Source organism: Amphibalanus amphitrite, unplaced genomic scaffold (genome assembly GCF_019059575.1).
Source record: "Amphibalanus amphitrite isolate SeventyFive unplaced genomic scaffold, NRLGWU_Aamphi_draft 000696F_arrow, whole genome shotgun sequence".
In the NCBI taxonomy this organism is placed as follows: Eukaryota; Metazoa; Arthropoda; class Thecostraca; order Balanomorpha; family Balanidae; genus Amphibalanus; species Amphibalanus amphitrite.
The window spans coordinates 198834-221315 of NW_024882190.1; the positions used below are offsets into that span (position 1 = coordinate 198834).

The window sequence follows — 22482 nt, forward strand, 5'->3', positions numbered from 1 at the left end:
CGCATCCGGTGATTTGTCAAACTGGTCCCAAGCCAAGATTCTTGATTTGGCAAAAGAAATGACATGTATTGTTGCGTTATCCGGTATGGTTTTGGCGGTCCAAGAGTTTTGTTTTCCAAATTTTAAATGATTATGCGCCCTCAGATTATCGGATGATAAATATGTATGTGCCTACGAATCATTCCAATTCTTCCAAATGTCACCGTGCTACGCATTTTGCTAGTGATCCCAAGTAACGTTCAATGTGAACATTATGCCGAGCTCTGGATGCATTGTGCCTACTGCTCCAATGATACGATAGATGCAACTGGCTAATAAATGATCGATGTACCTGCGCTTTATTTTATTTTGTCCACAAACGCAGTGGCACTAAAATAAAATGACCAAGATGCCTAGATACACGTCCCTTTGCCGTTCCCTTTCAAGGAGAGTGCCGCCCTCCAGAAACGCCCTCCAATCCTGACTTTTTTTGCGATAGCTCAGAACGTGCTCGCGCCTCGCTAGCTATGGGAGAGGTAAATATTGGCACAAGCTGGTCTTCGCCAAACAAAAAGAATGAATTCGGAAGCTCCTGATCATGACAAACGATCGTACGATAGGCCCGCACGGCGCACAACTCTGACCATTTTCGGCGAATTTATTCACCTAAACCGAACCCTAGACTCTGACCATAGAGATTACCGGTTGACCTGAGACTTGAAATCGGGTAGCGGTCGCTGTGTCTGATCCATATGGCGTATACGATTGTTACTTTCCTCGAGGCTCTAGCTCAATATAAGGGATGGAACGGCGAGGTTAGAGCGACTGCACTTCATTCTGACACCTCCACGTGCGGCCGGCCGGCAGCGGGGGAGGGGTACCTACCTATGTAAAAAAAAACATTTGGTTCTGCGCAAGGTCCTGCGATTGATTGCATATTGATATTGCATTGATATTTGATATTGATAACTGATATTGATATTGCATAATGATTGCATTGAAGTATGCCTGTTTTATTTTTCTTTTTTATCGGAACACAAAGCCGTCTGATCTGTCTGATGTCTGCACTCGGGAGCCGCCTGTCTGCCGCTGCCCGCTACACTCCTGCGATTTGGAGAACGCCATTTTCTTTTTCTTACGACTTACATGGACTTACGGCGAATCGATGCATTCTTGCTCGGATCAATTCGAGTCCTTGCTGGGAAAGTTTTGGGACTTGTTGAAATATCTGAAGAGTTTCTTAGCAATTAGCGTTTTCCCTACTCATCGCGTTGCTGAGCACTACGGTGCGTCGAATGATGAAGCTTTGTTGGAATCGTTCCAGTAATTTCGGAGCGTAACCTCGTCTACACCATGGTCCATATCTGCACCACGTTTGCATAGTCTGCACGTCAAGGGGGCTGGTGGTTTTGGACCGATTCGATCTTATTGGTTCAATGAGGGTGGACCAATTGACAGAAACGAAAAACCATACTTGTCAAAATTACCAACTTTATATCGAACCGTGAAGTAATGATGAAAATCGGTGTCCGATGTCCCCGATTGTCACGTTTGCTTTTTAGCATCCCAATGCTGTCTGCGCTTTAGACACAACAATATGAAAACCTTGAATTGTTTGTCATTTCTGGGTGTGATTAAAAAACGTGCCATGCAGCTAGGGGCAATCGGGGCAATAATGCGCCAGAAACGTGAATTAGGGGATTATACCTATTGAATTTATGTAAATATTGAAGGTTATTACCTACATTGAGCGCGGCTGTCCATTTTAAATGTTTGAAATTTCCAGTGGTTCAGGGTAAAATGTTCCAGCTAACTCGGTATAAATATTACAAGTGAAGCCAATTGAGCCAGGGTAACTTAACTTAAAGGGGGAAGGGGAATTTCCCCCTTCAAAAAAATCCACTCCCCTTTCAATTTGTGTCTGAATGGCTAGGAAGGGAAGAGGAATATACGCTATTCAGATTCTATACTATCTATAGTCATCTTTAATCAGATTCTAGTCATTAATCCGTAAAATTACAGAACGAGTGATTCACTTATCAGGCATAAGTTTTGCACATTCTTACACTATTTGACATCCTGAATCCAGATATGATACTTACATGTGGTGGAAATATGCAAAACACCAAAAAATTCCAACCGTCACACCCCATTCACATCGCACAAGCCAGACATGTGCACACCCAGCGCTAATGAAATGATAAACGCCGCCATTTTAAGAATATTTGCTGCCATTTCCAGTAAAACAGTTAGGCAACGTATGTTATGGAAGTGACATCAAAATAAAAACGGAAAAATCGTGGTATATGGGAAAGAGAACACCATTTTCAATCAATTTCAAAACGATCAGGGGGGAAACGGCAATGGGGAAGGTCCAACGGACCCCCCTTATATGTTCGCGGCTGGAAAAACACCAATACAGGCTAGGGTTAAATCTTCATCAGAGACTCCTCTTTTACTAGCCAATATGAGAGGGCATTCCAACTGTAGTTTACTAGATGTGAGTAAAGGAGCTTGTCCTTGCATCTGTTGTAAGACCATAGCTAGTTTTTATCTGCTTGCTATGCCAGCTGATTTTGTTGTCAACCTCCAAATCCCTGTTTGGAGGAGTTCCTGCAGACATCAGTAGAAGTTACCCAAAAGTGAAACCCCCTCTCCTGAGCTGAGTGCATTGTAATGTCTTCAGCAATGGAATCATGAATTGGTCGGATGCATTCTTTCCTGCCTTTGCTGCTCCCACATTTAGTCGAAATCTGAAGGTGAATCTGGCATAGAGTTTGAGGGTTATTGGTCAAAATAACTGGGGAAGAGTTTATGAATTGTTTTGTCATAGCATGATCAGCAAATCATAGCCATGTTTTGCTTTACAGGTGAATTGCCTTCAACAACACGCTCAAATGTCAAGCTGCAGCTGTCAGGTATGATCATATTTAATGTCTGCAGCTCTCAGTAAGTTACTGAGTGGGTACTTCACCAGAAACAGCTTAACACCAAACAGCTTGAGGCCTCCTGTGGCCCGTGAATAGACCTTAACCAAGCTTAGAGAGATCTGTGGAATACTTTGACTGATTTGTAGTGAAGATTCATCTGTTGTTATCCAGCTTTTATGCACTCATCTACAGCTTGTGATGCTAAATGCAATGTAGAGATTGTAGGATGCAAAGTTGATTCTGTAATGCTGTAGCATCCTGGCCATGTGCCGGCAGATTAACCAGTATGAGTCGTAGGCAGCTAAGCTGCAGTGTCCTGGTTGTGTGCCGTCAGGTTGACCAGGATGAGTGAGACACCCAGTCGAGCGGGAAGTGCCGACACGGATGAGTTTGTGATACTCAGTGAGACCTCCGAGAGCGGGCCGCGTCTCAGCGTTCCCGGTCCGGGCGGGCTGCCGCAGCTGCAGAGGACCCTGCTCGAGTGTCTGGGTGACGGTATGGAGTCGGCCGGCGGCGACACGCTGGCCGGTGGCGACGGACCGGCGTCGGCGGCCTCTCAGGACACGGCGCCGCCGTCAGAGGGGACGGCCAGCCCTCCCTGCTCGCCGGCCGGCCCTGACCGGGCGGAACCCGCCGACACGACAAAACCGGCGCCAGGTAACGGCTGTTGCTCCAATATCGCTCTCGCTGTCGTTCTCGGTATCATTCTCGCTCTCCTCTCTGTCTCTCGGTCTCCTCTCCCCCTTTCTCCTTCTCTTTCTTTTTTTCTCTCTCTCTTTCTCTCTGTCTCTGTCTCTATCTCTATCTCTATCTCTGTCCATATCGGTCTGTCTATCTCTGCGTCTCTGTCTTTGTCTCACTCTCGCTCTGGCTCTCTTTACAATATGCCAGTTTGAATTCTGAACCCAATTTGCAATGGCACTAGGAAGAAGACTAGTCAGTTCTCTGCCATCACAGGGTAGCATAGAAACATATAGCTGTGTTCGTCCCGTTGCAGGCTCGCCGGGCAGTGTTGGTGCTACCGAAGGCAGCGCCGGTGAGGACGTGCTGGAGGATCACTGTACGTTCCACCGCGTACAGTACCTGGGAGCGGCCAGCATCAACGCTCCGCGCAGCGAGACCGAGATTCAGCGCAACATGGCCATTCTGAATGCGGAGGAGGCCAGTCGGCAGGCCATCGCCGTGTCTGTGGCCGTGCCGACCACGCCGCAGGGCAGCGTCATGTGAGTCAACGCCGCCGCTGCGGGCGCTGAACGGCTGTCTACGACGGATACCTAGGGCTCCCGGCTCACTGGCAGAAGTGTGATAATATTTGGTGTAGTTGTTAGCTTAGTGCCATCAGAAGAGTGTGCATATTGTTAAGGAAAAATTCATGTTTGACTGGGACCTGATATCCCTGAAAAGGATAACATTTTAAGCTGTTGAGTTGCCTTTATCTTCGTACACCGGGTCCGTTACAGACTGAGGGCGACGTCTGGAATTGGGATAAACTTTGATGATGCTTTCGTTTTTTTAATGGAAGTGTTTGAACGCCGCTTGTCGCTTCTCGCTCTATCTGTCATGAGCGAGTTGCGAGTATAGCGTAGGGTCCGTGCTGCTCATACTGACCATTTCCCGGTCTGTGACTGCAGCCTGTACGACGAGTCTGCCCAGACGGAGATAGTGTCGTTCCCGGTCTACCGGATCCTGTTCTGCGCCGTCGGCCCGGCCGGCTCCCAGGAGGAGCACTGTTTCGGCTTCACCTGCAGTCGCGGAGAGGCGCAGGAGTCGGCCATCTTCCAGTGTCACGTCTTCAAGTGCTCCGCCCCGCGTGCTGTGAGTCGACCGGCCGGGCGGGGAGGAAAGGGCCCCAGCGAGCGTGGCTCCTTACGAGGCGTTTGTCCAAGCTGTGCTCTACTTGAACACTTATGTCGGGGTTTTACACTTGCAAGCGGAGGCCGAGCGCTTTAACATGCAAATATACACTATGCTTGTATCTAGGATCCTTGGCCACGTATCGCTAAAGGTGGTTTGTTCTGCATTATTCTGTAATTCCCCGCTGACTCACGTCTGACGACTATTCCATGCCTTCCCGCAGTCCGGTCGGGTGCTGAGCTGCTTCGCTCGGGCGTTCCGTAAGCAGCCGTCGGGAGTGGCGGGTGGCGAGGACACGGCTCGGCGCCAGCTCAGCTACGACTTCGAGCTGGCCGTGGAGATACAGGAGGAGGATGGGAAGGTAGGTAGTCCTGACTGCCAGCTGTTAGGTGACTCCTAAGGAATTCTCGATGGACGAGAAACTCTAGGCCTTTACCTGGCAACGCCTGTTTGGCGATTATTTTGAAAATCTATCCGTTTGAAGCGGGTGAACGGGCCGAACATGGACGGAAGTCTCAATTTTCTGTCTTATGTACATGGTACATTATTCAGTGATAGTTCAATAATAGAAGAGTGACTGTGTTTCACTCATGGCGATTGGTGGTGTGGAAAGACCCACAATTATTGTATTTGTAATTCACTTTCAGTTGCATATCTGACGTGTGGCTGTTATTCCCGTTGTTCAGGGCACATACTCGGCGGTGCCCCGCGACAAGGGCGGCTTCAAGCTGCGCTGCCACACGCAGCGGAAGGTGACTGTGTCGGTACGGCAGACCAGCGAGGACCTCCCGCCGCTCAACATCGAGCGCTGCTTCGGCCTGCTGGTGGCGCCCGGGAAGAACGTCCGCCACGGCGAGATGACGCTACTGGAAATGGTGAGAAAGTCAGGGCCGGAGGTGGGATTACACTGTACAGGACAGGATCTGAAAAGGGATGTGTTGCAGTTGCTTGGCTGATGAAAGGGCCCATTGAAGTTGCTAATCGATAAGGTTTTGGGAAACAATGTTGTTACACCTGGTACAATGTTGCTACATCTAATACACATAGTCACCTGTTTTATCAAACAACCTTAATTGATTTAAAAAAAAAAACATGTTGAAGATTTTTGGACAGAAAGCTCGCATTCTTCACATCACTCATGTTCTCGCATTCTTGACATCACTCATGTTCTCCGGCGCACAATATACAGTGCGCTGAGCCTTGCTCTGTGCTCCTCAGCTGTCGATGGGTTCTGTTGTCGGGGAGCGGTGCTCGTACGCCGTGGTGGGCCTCTGGGACGCCGGCGATCCGAACCTGGGCCTGCTCAACCAGGAGACGCCCAAGGACCTGCCCCTGATGATGTCCATCGGTATCGACCTCGTCATCGGTGAGAACGCAAAACATGGACGCGAAAACGTGGGCGATGTCGGTGAATTGACGATTGACACAACCTTCAATTAGACACGAAATATTCCCGTGATGCATCAACGTAACTGTAGATACTCGTGGCAACAGTGCTGCTGGAGCTACAAATTTAGGTATTCATGTAAAGACGGTTCACCTTTGAAAGTTTTATTTTTTACACGCCGCCAAGATCAGCAAGGTACCACCTCACCTGTGCGTTGCTACGTGCAGTATGTCTGATTTTATTCAAGCGAGCAAACAATTACTCAAATGCCCGAAGCTGTTTTTTTTTCAATATGCAGAAGAGTGGATCTGCTGACGAGTGCTGACCAACACTTCTGACCGGCGCGGCGTCTGCCTGCGTTCGCAGAGGGGATTCACGAGCCGGTGCGGTTCGTACTCGAGTCCCGGGTCCGAGTGTACCCACAGTCGGAGCGGTTCTGGTACTTCTCGGCCAAGAAACTGCTGCACCGATTCACTCTCAGTGTGGTCAATGTGAGTGATGAGCTGAGCTCGGTGACCGGCCTCGCTGACTGGCGGCGCGGCTGGACACGTGATCGTAAGAGAGTCCGTAGTCTGATAGCTGTTGACGTAGTAGAAATTATGTCGTGCTGAAACAGCTGAAATGACTCACATGACTGAGCTTAAAAAAAAAACTGTCGTCCGGTCCCAGGAAGTGCACTTGTATTCAGCTTTGCGCATCTACTTTGCGCTTCTCTTCCCGTACATTGATCATGCTCATTAGGGTGTTTCACTTTTCACTTTTTTTCTCAGATTGTCTCTCCTCGATCGGATTCCCATTATTTCATGTTTTTAATAAAATTTGGTGGCAATTATTCGATTTTAAACTCGATTCTAAACGTCGCGATAATTCGCCAAAGTTTTCAATTTTTGTGCCGTTCGGCGTTGAAGTCACCCATGTTAGAGCAATTGCAAGTAGGGCACTAACACCAAGAAAATACGGCCGTGCAAGAGGTGGTATTAACCGGTATTTTATGACACTGTGAAGGTTGAATACGAGTATGGTACCTGCGCTTCCATTAAAGTGTCGTCGCATATTCTGGTGCTCAAATTAACATCCACAGACATAACTCATTATTCAGGACACGACAACTTAACAGTAAGCAAAACACTGGTACGTCAGTGACGGCAAAACATGTATTTCGGTACCGGGCCTCAACACCGTTTCTCATCGAACCCAGTCACAGGTTAGCCAGGGCTGCCTTTGTCATGTGTGGCACTGCACGCCTGTGCCTCTCCACAGCCTGCAGAAGCCACTGGAATTGGTCCTGCCCCTTCACATGCTGAGCGAATGTTTTCAGAAGAGCGATGCCCCTCTCCGCGGTGTCGTTCACGACTTTCACTGTTTTCACGAATTCCTTGCATAGGATGTACGCCTCGTGACCTTCCCACTCCCCAGGAGGCTTCGTCATCCACTCGTGGTCGACTCCCATCAGGTCAAACATCAGCCACGACGACGTGGTCACCAATTCTGACAGGCTGGTGGACTCATCCAGTGCGACCGATGGTGTCTGATCAGGCGCCGCGGAGCACGAGTTTGCGAGCAGGTTGACACATATGGCCTCCTTCTCCTCTTCTGTGACACGGCTGCTAAAGAGGCTGAATACTACAACTGATGGCTGCAGATACCACAAATGGCGCCGCATCACAGCGAGAGCAGCGTTCGCCACTGGTTGGTCCAACTGCCTATACCGCACCAGGCTACGGTACAGGTTGAGGTCGTTAGCGGGGGCGTCCTCTGCAACAGGGGCCCGCAGCCACGCGACGACATAGAAGAGGAGCAGGAACTGAGCCATCCGCTGCACCTTCTCCTGCATTGGCTCATCGTACTCCAGCTGGTCCGCGAACAAGAACATCTTGATGCTGTACAGTGTACAGCATCAAGTGTACACTGGACCACTCCAGCTGGTCCGCGAACAAGAACATCTTGATGCTGTACAGTGTACAGCATCAAGTGTACAGCATCAAGATGTTCTTGTTCGCGGACCAGCTGGAGTACGTTGAGCCAATGCAGGAGAAGGTGCAGCGGATGGCTCAGTTCCTGCTCCTCTTCTATGTCGTCGCGTGGCTGCGGGCCCCTGTTGCAGAGGACGCCCCCGCTAACGACCTCAACCTGTACCGTAGCCTGGTGCGGTATAGGCAGTTGGACCAACCAGTGGCGAACGCTGCTCTCGCTGTGATGCGGCGCCATTTGTGGTATCTGCAGCCATCAGTTGTAGTATTCAGCCTCTTTAGCAGCCGTGTCACAGAAGAGGAGAAGGAGGCCATATGTGTCAACCTGCTCGCAAACTCGTGCTCCGCGGCGCCTGATCAGACACCATCGGTCGCACTGGATGAGTCCACCAGCCTGTCAGAATTGGTGACCACGTCGTCGTGGCTGATGTTTGACCTGATGGGAGTCGACCACGAGTGGATGACGAAGCCTCCTGGGGAGTGGGAAGGTCACGAGGCGTACATCCTATGCAAGGAATTCGTGAAAACAGTGAAAGTCGTGAACGACACCGCGGAGAGGGGCATAGCTCTTCTGAAAACATTCGCTCAGCATGTGAAGGGGCAGGACCAATTCCAGTGGCTTCTGCAGGCTGTGGAGAGGCACAGGCGTGCAGTGCCACACATGACAAAGGCAGCACTGGCTACCCTGTGACTGGGTTCGATGAGAAACGGTGTTGAGGCCCGGTACCGAAATACATGTTTTGCCGTCACTGACGTACCAGTGTTTTGCTTACTGTTAAGTTGTCGTGTCCTGAATAATGAGTTATGTCTGTGTATGTTAATCTGAGCACCAGAATATGCGACGACACTTTAATGGAAGCGCAGGTACCATATTCAACCTTCACAGTGTCATAAAATACCGGTTAATACCACCTCTTGCACGGCCGTATTTTCTTGGTGCTAGTGCCCTACTTGCAATTGCTCTAACATGGGTGACTTCAACGCCGAACGGCACAAAAATTGAAAACTTTGGCGAATTATCGCGACGTTTAGAATCGAGTTTAAAATCGAATAATTGCCACCAAATTTTATTAAAGAGATGAAATAATGGGAATCCGATCGAGGAGAGACAATCTGAGAAAAAAAGTGAAAAGTGAAACACCCTAATGCTCATTCTTCAGTTTACATTTACGACTGACTGCCGATTTGCGTGCGCTCCTCGTTCCCAGACGGGTCAGCAGCTGGAGTTTGTGAAGCTGGAGAACCAGGGTGAGGTGGAGTCGCCCAGGAGTCTGCTGCCGAACCTCAGCCTCACGGGCCTGCCGGGCATGCCGGGACGGTCGCCCAGCGTCACCAGCCCCGGATCGCCCATCCCGGAGGATAGCGGTGAGTGCCTTATCAGAACTCACATCAAGGTTTGAAGCTTTTGTCACCACTACGTTATTTATCATATTTATTTTCGTTTATTGAGGCTGTAATGGCCCTATGAGGGTAGATGCTTCCTTTCCCCGTTTCACAAGTTGCAACTGGTGGTGTCCTTAGATTTGTAGATGGCACAACTGTCCACGTCTTGGAAGTCCATGTCGCGAAGTTTCGATATCGATAATAACGATATTTATGTAATAGTAGTAAGGCGAACGATAGTATGGCACTGACGAACGAGTGAGTGCATACCAACATTGAGCTCAGTTGGCCGGCCTAGCCGTTCTCGAGATGAAATAGCAACCTGTTCTGGTGTGCAGTTGACCAGAAAAGTGCCAACTGAATGAATGAATAAAAATGCTTCACCCGACGGATGTTTCTCTCTGGGCGCAAAATGACCTTAGTAGTCGGCGCGCCCTTAAGCCCCAATTAACAAACAAACGGATGTTTCTGTCTCCAAGCCAAGTTTCGGCGCAATTCGTCTGGTAATTGCGGAGGTATTGTAAGCGGAACGATTTTGGCAGCCGTTATTGGCACGGGTGCGTGCTTTGGTGGTCACCCATAGTACGCATCAAAAGTATTTGAATTCATGATTGAATAGGTGACCAGGTGCAGCTATCAGATGCCGTAGACTCGTGCTTGTCAATCAGTTCGAGCGGTTGCCCAGATACAAGACTGCGGAAAGTGACCGGGGCTGGGTTCGGCCATTCATGCTGCGCTGATTGAGACTCGAAATCGCATGCGTGTTATCAAATCATTCAATTACGTTGCTATTCAAATCCATTAAATTACGTTTGTATCAATCGTACGTGCCTCAGAGGTGCGTGCGACCGTTGGCACAGAGTCTATGCGAACGACTGATGTGAGCGGAAACTAATATAATGTATTTTTATCATAGGCTTTCGCATGCGATTTCCTAACTGCCGAAAGTCGGTTTTAGCCTAAAATCACTGTTTTACTACCTAATTGCTCGTTTGTCGTTATATGCCATTGCGTTTCTATCTATCATTACATTATCCCTCGCCGGCACAGGCCATTTTGAGTCCTTCGACGGCACAAGGGGGGGGGGGTGGTACGACCCCCCCCCCTCGCGTTTGGCCCCTGATCGAGCTAGAGCTTCGCGGAAAAAAAACGAGCGTGTTGCCCGTCACGAGACGAAGCCGATGATACCCAATTTTAAGGTCCTAGGTCATCGGGTGACCTTCCAGGTCAGGTCAATGACCCGAAAACCGGGAAAATCGGGACCTGTTAGAAAGTCGTAAAGTGTGGCTGCTATGTGGTTTTCCGGGGTGCTGATCACGAATATCGTGTTAGTTTTGATCAGAGATGATGTCTTTAAGTATTTAGACCAGGTCGGGTCAGGTCAGGTCAGGTCAACCGGTAGGGGTTGTGACGGGTATTCGTAATACGTGTCAACCGCCTCGGACAGCTTCGTAACATGTTACGAAGGCACCAAAACTACTTCGTAAATGTTCAAATGGTTGCTAAATTCGAATTCAGCTCCAAAAACTAGCCTAGAAACATGTAAAACTCGAAAAAGTGAACCGAGGTCACCCAAGGTCACCAAAGGTCAATGACCTGACCTGACCCTCAGGTGACCTTGACACCCACCCTAATGCATGGGAGCAACATCAAATCACATGTTTGAACGTTTGAAACCACGAAAAGCTTGCAAACGCGCGGCTAATGCGAGCCGACATGCGCCGAACCGCGATTTCGGCCAAACATGGTCACAGAAAAGAGGTCACAGGTCAAAGGTCATTGGGGTCAGGGTCATGAAATTTTCAGGGTAGGTGTAAAATTGATCAATGCGAGGGTACTGAAAGTTTCGTCGCGACCGGCCGTTTTTTACGCGAGTTATTCGCGAAAAACCTTAGGGGGGGTTGCATCAACCCCCCCCCCCCCCTGTGCCGGCGAGGGTTATAGTAAATGAATGACAATGTTTTATAAATGAAGGAAGTCTTCATTCGCTTGGCTGTGGCAAGATACAGGAAGAATAAATGCCTCCTAGCGTGTATGCACAATGCATATAATTACATAATTGCACTGTAACTTCTTCTTTGGCGTTACATCGATCTGTCTTACACCGATATAGACACGTAGGTACTGCACTTTTTAATAAAAAAGATAAATAACTTGCTTCATTTTTCTGGAATTTAATCAACACTAAGATGCCTTTGAAAAAACAAGTGCCAGATTTCATATCGGGGTTAACGTCTGTTGTATAGCTGTTTTGCGTTTTTGATGCACCTCACAAGTGCTGATTGAAATCAGGATTGCCTTATTGAAATCACGTCGTTCGACTGGTGTCGTGTCAACAAGCAGGGCGGTGCCGTTTGAAGTTGGCGGCGTTCGCGTTATTGGTCGACGATCGTTGTTTGGGCTCTTATCGTGTGATCCAACACACTTTGAAGTAGATTGTACAGGCAATTACCCCCAAAGGATTGTTGACAGCAGCGAGCTGGTCTGAAGCGTCGCGCGATAGCGCAATGAACCGAGAGAAGATGTCATTGTTGACGGGCTCAGCTCGAAACCGGCGGCTGGGATGGATCGAAACTTGCGGCTCCGCAATCCTTGGGTAGGACATTGTCAGCGTATAGGGATTTGACAAATTGCAAAGTAATGTTCTATTTATTATAGAATGTTATATCATCGTTTGACGCGGTGGTTTTCTCCAAAGCCAATTCTGTCGAGGGTAATGGAATGTTTCATGTTGATTTCTTGAGTTTTTTTTTCGAGCTTTTTCACGAGAGAATGATACCAGGGTCCTTGATACCCAATACCAATCGGGACAGGCCGAGTTCGAAAGTGCATGACCCATGAGCTGATGTAGCGCTCAACTTCCAACAGGATCCCTAACCAAGGATATTTGGGCGTTGGATTGGAATTTTCTTTTAGCTGGAATGCAGACGGCTTGTCGGTTACCGAGTCTGCCGATCAACGAATATCCGCTAGCAAACTTGGATTCTGATTGGTGGGTGCCTGGTCATCGTCCGTCGAAAGTGATACTCAGCGAAGTTAATAAAAATGAAATAAGAAAGATATATTTTTATGAATCCTCCTAGAGGTATGTTCTATTTGTGACAGCCATAAATCTGAACGATTTTAGGAAAGTGGAACAAACGTTTGAGGAATTTTCTTGTACTAAAGGAAGACTCGAAACCAAGAGTTTTGCCAACTTGTTTTCCCTACAAGATCCCGAATGAGTAAAAACTTGTGCCCATGATGTACGTAAACCTTGCATCCGTACAAGTACAGTAATCGGTAATGAGTAATCGTTGGGATCGAGACCTTATTCGATTGTCACTCGATGGATGCGTGATATGGAAACGGTCAGCACCCCAGCCAGTGAGACGATACACGACTACAGCGGGCTGACTGAGACAGTACAGCAGTCCACACAGACTGACCGCAGACAGTAACTGCGCCCACCACCGTCCGCCCAATGCACCCTCGATCCGAGTGTTTGGTGTCTGTGCCGCAGATAACGACGACCCACTGCCGTCCGGCACCGGCGAGGTCAGCAAAGACTGCGGCGAGGGCGAGCTGGCCAGCTGGGGAGACGTGCTGGCCAAGTGGCGCTTCAACCTCACCCAGCGACCACGCGGACTCAGCAGTGCGTATATCACGTCACTTTTTTGTGAAATACTTTTTAGTTTTGTTACCTTTGTTTCGTTCAGTCTTCTGGTCACGCTGCTTACTAACATGTCGGGAGTCTTGAATTGCTCTTAGAGTGCGAAACCCTTGCTGGATGCCACTGCTTTTACTCTAGAATTTGGACGAAAAAGGTTCACGTAAGTCCACGAGTTTTTTATTTATTGCACGATATCCAGCATAAGATGTATTTTTTTTTTAACGGTAAAATATGCCACCTGTAATTTCTGTGCTGCCGGCGGTGACTGACGTAAGACCCTCCCGCTGGCAGCGCTGGTGAAGCGCGGCGTACCGGAGGCCCTGCGCGGCGAGGTGTGGCAGCTGCTGGCCCGCTGTCACGAGGACCCCGACATGCTCGACACGTACAGGATGCTCATCAACAAGGTAGGTCATCCACCGGTTGGGTCATCCACCCGGGCTTCTTGTCTGTGCCGACAGGAAAGCGTCTGGGAGGCGATGATACAAGACTGTCTATGTACCGGGTTCCTTGTCTGTTTAACAGCCTCGTTGTCTGTGCTCACAGGACAGCTGCAGCTGGGGAACGGTTATCACGCGGGCTCCTTGTCGTTGCCCACAGAACAACAGCTGGTAAAGGTTATTACACGGGCTCCTTGTCGTTGCCCACAGAACAACAGCTGGTAAATGTTATTACACGGGTTCCTTGTCGCTGCTTACAGGACAGCAGCTGGGAGGCCGTGATACAGAAGGACATCAACCGCACATTCACTGGGCACGATTACTTCCGCGAGGCCGGCGGCGTGGGCCAGGACGCGCTGTTTAAAATGTCCAAGGCGTATGCTGTGTACGACGCCGAGGTCGGCTACTGCCAGGGCCTGAGCTTCCTAGAGGCGGCGCTGCTGCTTCACGTGAGTCTGTCTGGATTTCATTCCTGCTCGATTCTTTATTTGATCTCTCATGGTGTGCCTGTGTGAGTTAGCTCAGTGTCTTTTGAACGCGTACAAGTGGAAAAATAATAATGCTGCCGTTTCCATGCCAGTGTCACGTGCTTGCTATGTTTGCAATGCCGCCCATTCTTTGATGATGTTTGTTGTGTAATACTATGCCTCTCATCATGTTATGAGTTTTTTTTGCGACTACTGCCCCTCACCACGTGGTGCCCACTGTTACACAGATGCCGGAAGAGCAGGCGTTCTGTGTGCTGGTCCGCATCATGTTCCAGTACGGTCTGCGCGAACTGTTCAAGGACGGGTTCGCCATTCTGCATCTGCGCTTCTACCAGCTAGACCGGCTGATGGAGGCGAGTACCTATCGGCGGGGCGCGTCTGGACGGGCACAAAATTGTGTAGGTTTATTGCTATCGCGTCGTGATCAGCTATTGATTCTCGAGCACCGACGCTATGCGTTTTCTCTAGATAAAAGGTTTTGAAATCGCCGAAGTTTTATTCTGAGTTTTATTCAGCTCTGATAACTGATAAAATCGTTTCATGGTATAAAGTAGAAGTACGACGTATTTGTCGACGCGTGAAATTGTGCACGAGATGTGGAAAAGTTAGGTATTATTTTCTGGGTCAATGTGGAGAGATGTGGGGGATTTTTGCCACGAATGGAGTTTGGAAAATGATGTGTTAACGAATATAACGATTACGAACGATATTTTATCACACATGGAAAGGATAAAAATGGACCATCGATAACTTAGAGCCTACGATTTGTTGCAGGAGCACATCCCCGAGCTTTGGGCGCACTTCAGCGAGCTGGGGATCGAGTCGCACATGTTCGCCTCGCAGTGGTTCCTGACGCTGTACACGGCCAAGTTTCCGCTCTACGTGGTGTTCCACGTGCTCGACGTGTTCCTTCTGAAGGACATGGATTGGGTGTTCCAGGTGGCCATCGCCCTGCTGCTGGTAGGTGGCTAGTGTGACACCAGCGGGAGAGACTGAGTCAGACCTGTAATTCTCATGAATGAACGATTTAAAGTGGGGAATGTGAAGCCAGTAAGCTCTCCGTGGATGAGAATGGTAGTGTTATTACACAGGGATGCAGGCTGCTGCTGTTTGAGCCGTTTTACCGTAGGAGTTTTTATCCGTGAGACTTTGGGTTGAATATCGGACCAACGTGCGCCTTCCATTTGCTAGGAATAGATAGGTGCATTAAGATTGACGCATATTTTGATGCACGGCAGTATTCTGAAAGGCTCGATTAAAAATTGACAATTTTTCCGCAGCTGTCAAAGAAGGAGCTGCTGGCGCTCGACTTTGAGGGCACTCTGAAGTACTTTCGCGTGTCGCTGCCAAAGCGCTACCGGCACGAGGAGAACGCCCGGCAGCTGGTGAAGACGGCAGTGGCCACTAAAGTGAAGAGACTGCGCAAGTACGAGAAGGAGTACCTCGCTGCCAAAGGTAGGAGGCGTTGTGGTCTGGGACTTGTGTAAAATCGCTCGCGCCGTTATAGATTTCGCTTTCCTGTTGACTGCAAGTCTCTCCGCTATATGGTCAGGACGTGCCAACCGCTTCAGCATTTTGATTATTTTAGATAACTTACCACGCCGCAGCGGGGAAAGTTTGTTATAACTTAATAAGCCGCTTTCGTTGAACTGTGCGGCTTTGCCTAAATCCGCTCCAAGTCCGCTTTCCTGACGCTGGTTGAGCCGCGCCCTCCGCACCTGTGTGTGTGCAGAGCAGGAGAGGCTGCGAGAGGACCCGGCCGACCGGCTGCAGCGCGAGAACCGGCAGATGCTGGCCGCCAACCTGCGGCTCGAGCACGAGAACGACGACCTGGCGCTCGAGCTGGTCACCGGCAAAATCCAGCTGCAGCGAAAACTGGACGTGGTGAGCACGCGACTCGTCCACTAAATCATATTTGATGTCCGAAACGGCGAATCTAACACTTCAAGCTAGGCAAGTTAGGCAAGCACTTCATTTTCTACGCGGAAAGATTTTTCAGCTACAGATGTATTTAAGTCGAATCCTGCTGGTGTCATTGTTGGACCCCAGCCGGCTGAAAAGCAATGTGAGCTGCACCCGCTGCATTCACTTGTGTTTCTGGGCGATTTAGTCAGACTAGGACTGGGAGCAGCAGGCGACGTTCGAAAGTTTGTTCAAAAGGTCATATTGAAAATGCCTCCTTTCTGTGTGAGGTCACAATAGCAAAATCAGCTACGACAAGCTGTACCACGATGAACCGATACCGAACACAAACTCATAACGTCACCGTTTGTCCGTATCTCTCAGGCGGAGGAGCAGTGTGAGCGTCTCTCGAAGGACCTGGCCACCTCTCAGACGCGTCTGGCCGACACCGAGGAGGAGAAACGGCGGCTCCTCGAGGAGTCGTGTCAGGTAGGCACTCGTGGAAAACCTCGCTGGAGTAGCTTTCTGATATAAACATTCTGAAAGTAAGTCCAGTTTGTACGTTTCTATTTGTAAATGCGATGAATGCAATGGAATGGCTAGCACGTAGAGGAGTTTTTCTCATGGGTTACACGTTATTATTGCCGCATTCAAACTGTCTAATGTCTTTGCAATAGATCACACCACTTCTTTCGGTACCCGTGGTTATTATTGGAACTTAACCGGAACACCGAGAAATTGGCAATGAATAACTGCATCTCCCATAAAGAAAGAAAAAAACTGGCCAATAATAGCGCTGCCTCAGTTGAGAGCGTTCTTCATAAAAGGCTCGTCAATATTTTATGGATGTATTTGGCAGCATTTTTTATTTAATACATATAAAATGCTAGTTTTATGCCTTTCTCGAAACCGTGTAGCGTCAGCCTGTATCGGTACGCAGCAAAGTGACAAACAACCGTCACCAGGTGAAGGAGCTCCTGAAGCGAGAACTGCGTAAGGGCGAGACAGAGCTACAGAGGAATGTCGCCATTATCGCCGACTATAAACAGGTGGGATATTCTGCTGACAGGTTTTACCCGTTATAACTGGTGGCTACTTGCATTGTCATTTCTGTGTTATGTTTACTCCTATACCTGCCTCCGCCTGTTGTTTCAGCTCTGGTGAAAGCTAGAAGCCCGATATGTGTAGGCGAATAGCTGAGCAAATAGATTATGAAAGCTATGTGTTAATTTAGTGATCTTATCCCTTTGAGCAGGCCGGGACCGTAGCGGTAGTGCTGCTATCGATATGTTACAGGGAGTTTGAGAAATCCGTGAGTTTACAAACTCCCTAGGGAGTTTACAAACTCTGACCCGTCAGTGAGTTTGCAAACTCACTAGGGAGTTTACAAAGTCACTAGGAAGTTTGCAAACTCACTCACCGGTCAGGGAGTTTGGGAACTTTCAGAGCGATTGGGACAAATAAAACCAAGTGTGTAAGATGAGGGTGGCAGACGTGCCGTCCGTGATGTTAAAACAAAGGCGGCTAGTGGTACGGCCTATATAACCGTCGCACGCGCTTAGAGATCCTTTTTTACCGGAAAAAATACTCGTGGCTATGTAAAGGGGAGGTTCGGAGCAACGTGCTCCTCCGTTCCGTCGTTTCCATCCTCAGGAATCAGGATACTGAAATCCTTCTCGTCCACGCCGAAACCCCCACTCCGGGCTGGACAGGCACCTTTATCTCATGCGGGCTGCTCCCTTGGAGCGGCACCGCTGCTCCCGAGGGAGCGCACCCCGTAGCCGGTTGCAGAGAGTGCTTGGGGGCTGGTCGGCCTGTCCATTCGGACGGGCTGAGCCCCGGCGACTCTCTAGGGTGTCTGCTCAGACCAATGTCTCCCACTAATTCCTATCATCCTTCCGGCTCTGAAATGGTCTTGTCAGACCGAAAGGGCCTAACCCAACAAAACAACAAACAAGCAACGTGCTCCAGTCGCAGCTGGCTGCCAGCAGCGCCGGCTCTCGATGACACGTCTATGGCGGAGTGGGAATGGGCGTGAATTGGTGCGTGTATAAAGCGGCGGTACATGCTTGGATAGATAACTGAACAGTTAAAATCAAAAGAAGGTATTTATGGTGTGCTGTAAGGTTTTTGTAAGCGTGCGAGGCCCTACAACTAGCCGCCTTTGTTTTAACATCACGGACGGCACGTATGCCACGCACATGCTGCACACTTGTTTTTATTTGACCCAATCGCTCTGGAATTTCTCAAACTCCCTGACCGGTCAGTGAGTTTGCATTTGCAAACTCCCTAGTGAATTTGTAAACTCCCTAGTGCAAACTCACGGATTTCTCAAACTCCCTGTAACAGATACACGAGGTCTTTGAGGGATACTGTACGTACGGGGTACTGCAGTTGTAACAGCTGCCATTGACACGATGTTTGTCCGTGTTCAGATCTGTAAGCAGCTGAGCGAGCGGCTGGAGCGGGAGCAGCTGGCGGCCAGCTCAGAGATTCAGCTGCTAAAGGTGAGCGCCAGCCCTTCTCGTGTTATATAGACACTTTCTTAGATAACGTCCTCTCACGATCATCAGCGAGTGTGGCTGAGTAAACCAAACTGTAACGCTAAATCGCCAATTTTCGTTATAAGCCCTATAACGGCTCGATGAATCTGCTAAACATCTGTTCGATTTCTTGTCTCACAATAACAACTCGGACACATAAATTTTGACTGCATTGACAATGCCGCTTATGGCGGATAAATGATTTTCTTATGCATTCAAAAAAACATCGTTGCACCGTTTTTTTTTTTCTAAGCTTCACCCATTTAATGGGAAAATAGACAAGCTGCACCGCGGCTGAGACCCGCACATAATCTGTACTTATGTACCGGCTAATCGGCGTGTGGCTGTTAATTCGGCAGGATATTGTGAAGTCGTGCGAGGCCTGCAGTCAGCGACTGAGCAGCGAGTCGCTCCGTCCGGTCCAGCACCCGCTGTCCGATCTGTGTGAGGAACAGGACCCCGTGCGTGCCCGCGACGCCCGCATCCGTGAGCTGGAGCTGGAGCTGGCCACCACCAAACTCGCACAAGTCGAGGTCGAGTGTAAAAACCAGGTGAGGGGAAGTTCATTTGCAGACGGTAGTCGGTTACAGACAATCGGCCCTATCCATGATATTCATCGATCGATCATGGTATGAACTAATCGGCTCAGTCAGAAGTGCAGCTGACGGTAATATGTTTTCCCCGATATTTCCACTATTTGATCCTGCCTTTACTGGCTGTCGTGACGACTGAAGATTTTCACGCCAGGCAATGCGTGATGAGCTGATTATGATTCGTAGAAGTGAAGAAGTGACGAGTAGTGAACCAGCTGTTATAGGAAGGTCACTTCTAAATGACGCCCTTGATTCAATGATTTTACCTACTAGGTCGTTCAATAAGTAAGGTAAAATGTACCATAGTTCATTTATATGAGGAATTCAAGCAAAATCCAATATGCCATCTGAATCTTTGAATAATTTTCTACACAGCCTTCGAAACTGTTTTTGGGAGTTTGGCTCACTGTCCGAACACGGTCGGTGTGAAAACATTGATGCAGCAGAGTTCCGTTCTAAAAATCCCCGGTTTGTCACGCGAGCCAAAATACACCTCAAAATGAGTGAGTTGACCCTGATGACGCTATAGCCATTAGCAATGCTTGCTGGTGAACAGCTGGTACGATTTCAACAAGAACACAGCGGTGTAAGAGACAAAGTTCTAGAGCAGGTAGACTTGTGCTCGCAGGGTCTCTGGACTTGGCACAATCTGTAAAGTCGGGGAGCTGTTTATGGAGACCCGAAGCATCTGTGTGACTGTTTTCATTAACAGGGTGAAGTGTTATGTCGGAACAGTTCTAGGCATCATCAGATATGCTTGATATTTACAAGGTCATCACGAGGTTAAAGGGACTATCCCACCTTTAACATGGGGTTTGAGTTGAGATAGCCAAGTTTGCGGCGAGGTTCAGAAACCACTATCTATCTAGGTTGCAACCCCCGCGGCCTCTTGGTGTTGAAGAAATTCGTTCCCTTCATTTGAAAATGGGCCTTGTACAAGGCCCTATCTTCAACATGGAGCGACCGTTAGTGTGACGTCACCTCGTTTAGTCATTCTGATTTAAATGGGTTTGTTCGTTGAAAAATCGCTTAAAACTTGGTCTGAACTTTGTTGTGGTGCCTACAGAGTAAAAAGAATCAGCTTTATGACAGTAATGTGGCCTGGGGAAGGAGGTAATTTTGGGCTGTGACGTCACATATTTGAAAGTTTGTGTTTGGAATATGGGAAGCCTAAGATGTTTAGTGAAAAATAAATGCCAGAACCGTGTTCCTCGTCATCCAATCTATAAAGTCGGGCACAATTTAACTGGTTTTAACAACATTTTAGAAGGTGGGATAGTCCCTTTAATAAAGCCAAGGAGCTCACTGAACAACAGAAGGACGCCCAGCGAGACATCAGTGTGGGATCGGCTTTGCTTTAGCAGTACAGGAAAGCTGAAGTACAGCCGTGATCTGGCGCCGTCCCACTTGAACCTGTTTGGATCACCGGAATCTTAACTGACCAGGCAATCGATAAAATAATCAAGACATGGCTTTGGAATAGCAATAAGGAGTTTTCCCAGCAGGATTTCAACGCCGGGTGGAGTGCTGGGATAAGCGCGTGCGCCTGAACGGTGATTGGATGTAGGTGCCAGTTCCGAAGGCTTGGGAGGCTGTCCGAAGAGACCTGCTAACAAATGCTTATAGCCAATTTGTAGACGACATTTCAATGAACATATGCTGCTAGTTTTGTGTCGTTGCATCAAATGTGGACTGAAATACGTGTGATTTTACCTTACTTATTGAACGACCTAGTATAACAGGGATATAGAAATTGGCCAATAGTTTATGATTGAGATGAATGGCCTTTGCAGACATTTTCGAGGATACACGAGAGCTATCACTGCTTCCATGAGTCGAAGGAATTATAGTGTAACGTGAGAAGTTAGTTAATTGGTTAATTGTGAAACAATTGTTGCCGTCGAAAATCATTATCGATTATCGATATTTTTATTTTACGTAAAGAAGACATTTATGCTCTGAGTGCCATGACTGAATTGGTATTGGAATGAGTTTGCCTATGTCTCGGGGTGATACTGCCTAAAGCCGAACACTTGGGCTTGTGGCTTGTAGTCTGTAGGCCTGATATGAAATCAAAAGGAAATTTAGGTAAGTGCTGGGTATGAAGCTTCTCAATTGACAGCCCATCAACTTTTCCACGTCAGTTCTAAAGCTTTGCAACACGTGGAATCATAGCGACTTTTTGATACCTTTTTCAGTAAACCAACAACCAACAGTGTCACAAGTTTGTTGTTTGATGTTTCCGTTCTGTGCAAAATCTGATTGTCTGGTGGGGTCACAGAGAGCTGAAGTGTGTAAGTTATCTCTATAGATGGGTCAATCCTAAATTACTCATACATGGTCTATGCATGAGCTCCTATAAAATTGCTCATGTTGGTATTTTATGCCGTTGCGTGCTTATCTGAGCCGACACTGACATCGAGTCTGAGGGCTGTTGCCTTACCGTTGACTGTGTTTGGCCTTTTCTCAGGATCTGACACACCAAATGGGCGCCGCGCTTGCTGAGCTGCAGGCTTCCAAGAGCACATGGTTCCACAAGACACTCTCCTCTATAAAGGAAGCGGCCAAGAAGGAGAGTGGCTAGGCCCCCGGGGCCACCACCCACGAACAATACGCGCGCGCTGGGCTGGGCCGAGAGCGGCTCGGTCAGCCGGTGATCCTTACTGCAGATCACCGGCTGACGAGCCCAGTCCTCTCGGAGCGGCCACCAAGTGTCCAGAGCTTTGGCGAATGTGCAAACAGGGAGGGCTCTTACATTCCCATCACTAACCCTGTATAACTACTTACGTTGCTTTGAGGCTTGTCTGTGATGGTCATCCGTAGCTGATATTGTGTGTAGCGTGTACCGAATGTTCCGTTCATGGCTTGGTTATTGTGTCAAATATGTATTATCTCGCGATGTTGCTGTGCGCAGAATATGAATCAGTGCATATATTCGAGACATATAAGTGCGATAAGTCAGAAGTCACAATATATTACATTGTGAAATTCTTCCCATGTATGGTTGATGGTGGATATGTTTTGCTGATCACGCACAAACCTTAATCACACAGGACGGATTGATGATGATGAGGGGGAGACCCTGATGTATAGTTTTTTTTTTCAAAGTAGATCATGATGGCCTTTCAGCTGTGCCACAGCTGACAGTGGTACTGCTGTTATCTTTGGCTGTGCTTATCGCTATGTAGGGTATCAGTGTTTATTTTTCTTGTACCTGTTCATCATCGCTTTTCTCTTTTTGAGACGTGTCGAGTGCATGTCATTTGATCTTAAAAAGCCGACTCGAAAATTTTGTTCAAAATTATTCTGCCTCACGGTATCCCAGAAAATGTTAATTACATGCTATTTGATGGATTAAAACAAA

At 48.4% G+C, this 22482-nt stretch overlaps 1 protein-coding gene across 3 annotated transcripts; it reads left to right on the plus strand.

Annotated features, from left to right (window-relative positions):
• Positions 1 to 1610: 1610 nt before the first annotated feature.
• On the plus strand, positions 1611 to 22109 carry LOC122364763 (rab GTPase-activating protein 1-like). 3 transcript variants are annotated; one of them, XM_043335478.1, is made up of 22 exons: positions 1611 to 1667; positions 2850 to 2897; positions 3244 to 3566; positions 3907 to 4132; positions 4541 to 4724; positions 4987 to 5124; positions 5450 to 5638; positions 5982 to 6129; positions 6517 to 6641; positions 9329 to 9485; positions 13006 to 13137; positions 13447 to 13559; positions 13853 to 14041; positions 14308 to 14433; positions 14855 to 15040; positions 15361 to 15535; positions 15813 to 15964; positions 16367 to 16471; positions 16948 to 17031; positions 18418 to 18489; positions 18885 to 19076; positions 21589 to 22109. In XM_043335478.1, exons 3-22 carry the CDS (start codon positions 3254 to 3256, stop codon positions 21700 to 21702), a joined length of 3120 nt encoding a protein of 1039 aa, XP_043191413.1. In that variant the 5' UTR covers positions 1611 to 1667; positions 2850 to 2897; positions 3244 to 3253; the 3' UTR covers positions 21703 to 22109. The 3 variants fall into 3 exon arrangements, with proteins under 3 accessions (XP_043191413.1, XP_043191412.1, XP_043191411.1); XM_043335477.1 differs by having other exon boundaries at positions 1628 to 1699; XM_043335476.1 differs by having other exon boundaries at positions 1637 to 1712.
• Positions 22110 to 22482: the final 373 nt, after the last annotated feature.

Coding starts and splice junctions, on each gene's coding strand:
- LOC122364763 (XM_043335478.1), top strand. CDS start 3,254: ATGAGTGAGACACCCAGTCGAGCGGGAAGTGCCGACACGGATGAGTTT. Junction 9,486..13,005: donor GCCCATCCCGGAGGATAGCG/GTGAGTGCCTTA, acceptor TCTGTGCCGCAG/ATAACGACGACCCACTGCCG. Junction 19,077..21,588: donor AGGTCGAGTGTAAAAACCAG/GTGAGGGGAAGT, acceptor GCCTTTTCTCAG/GATCTGACACACCAAATGGG.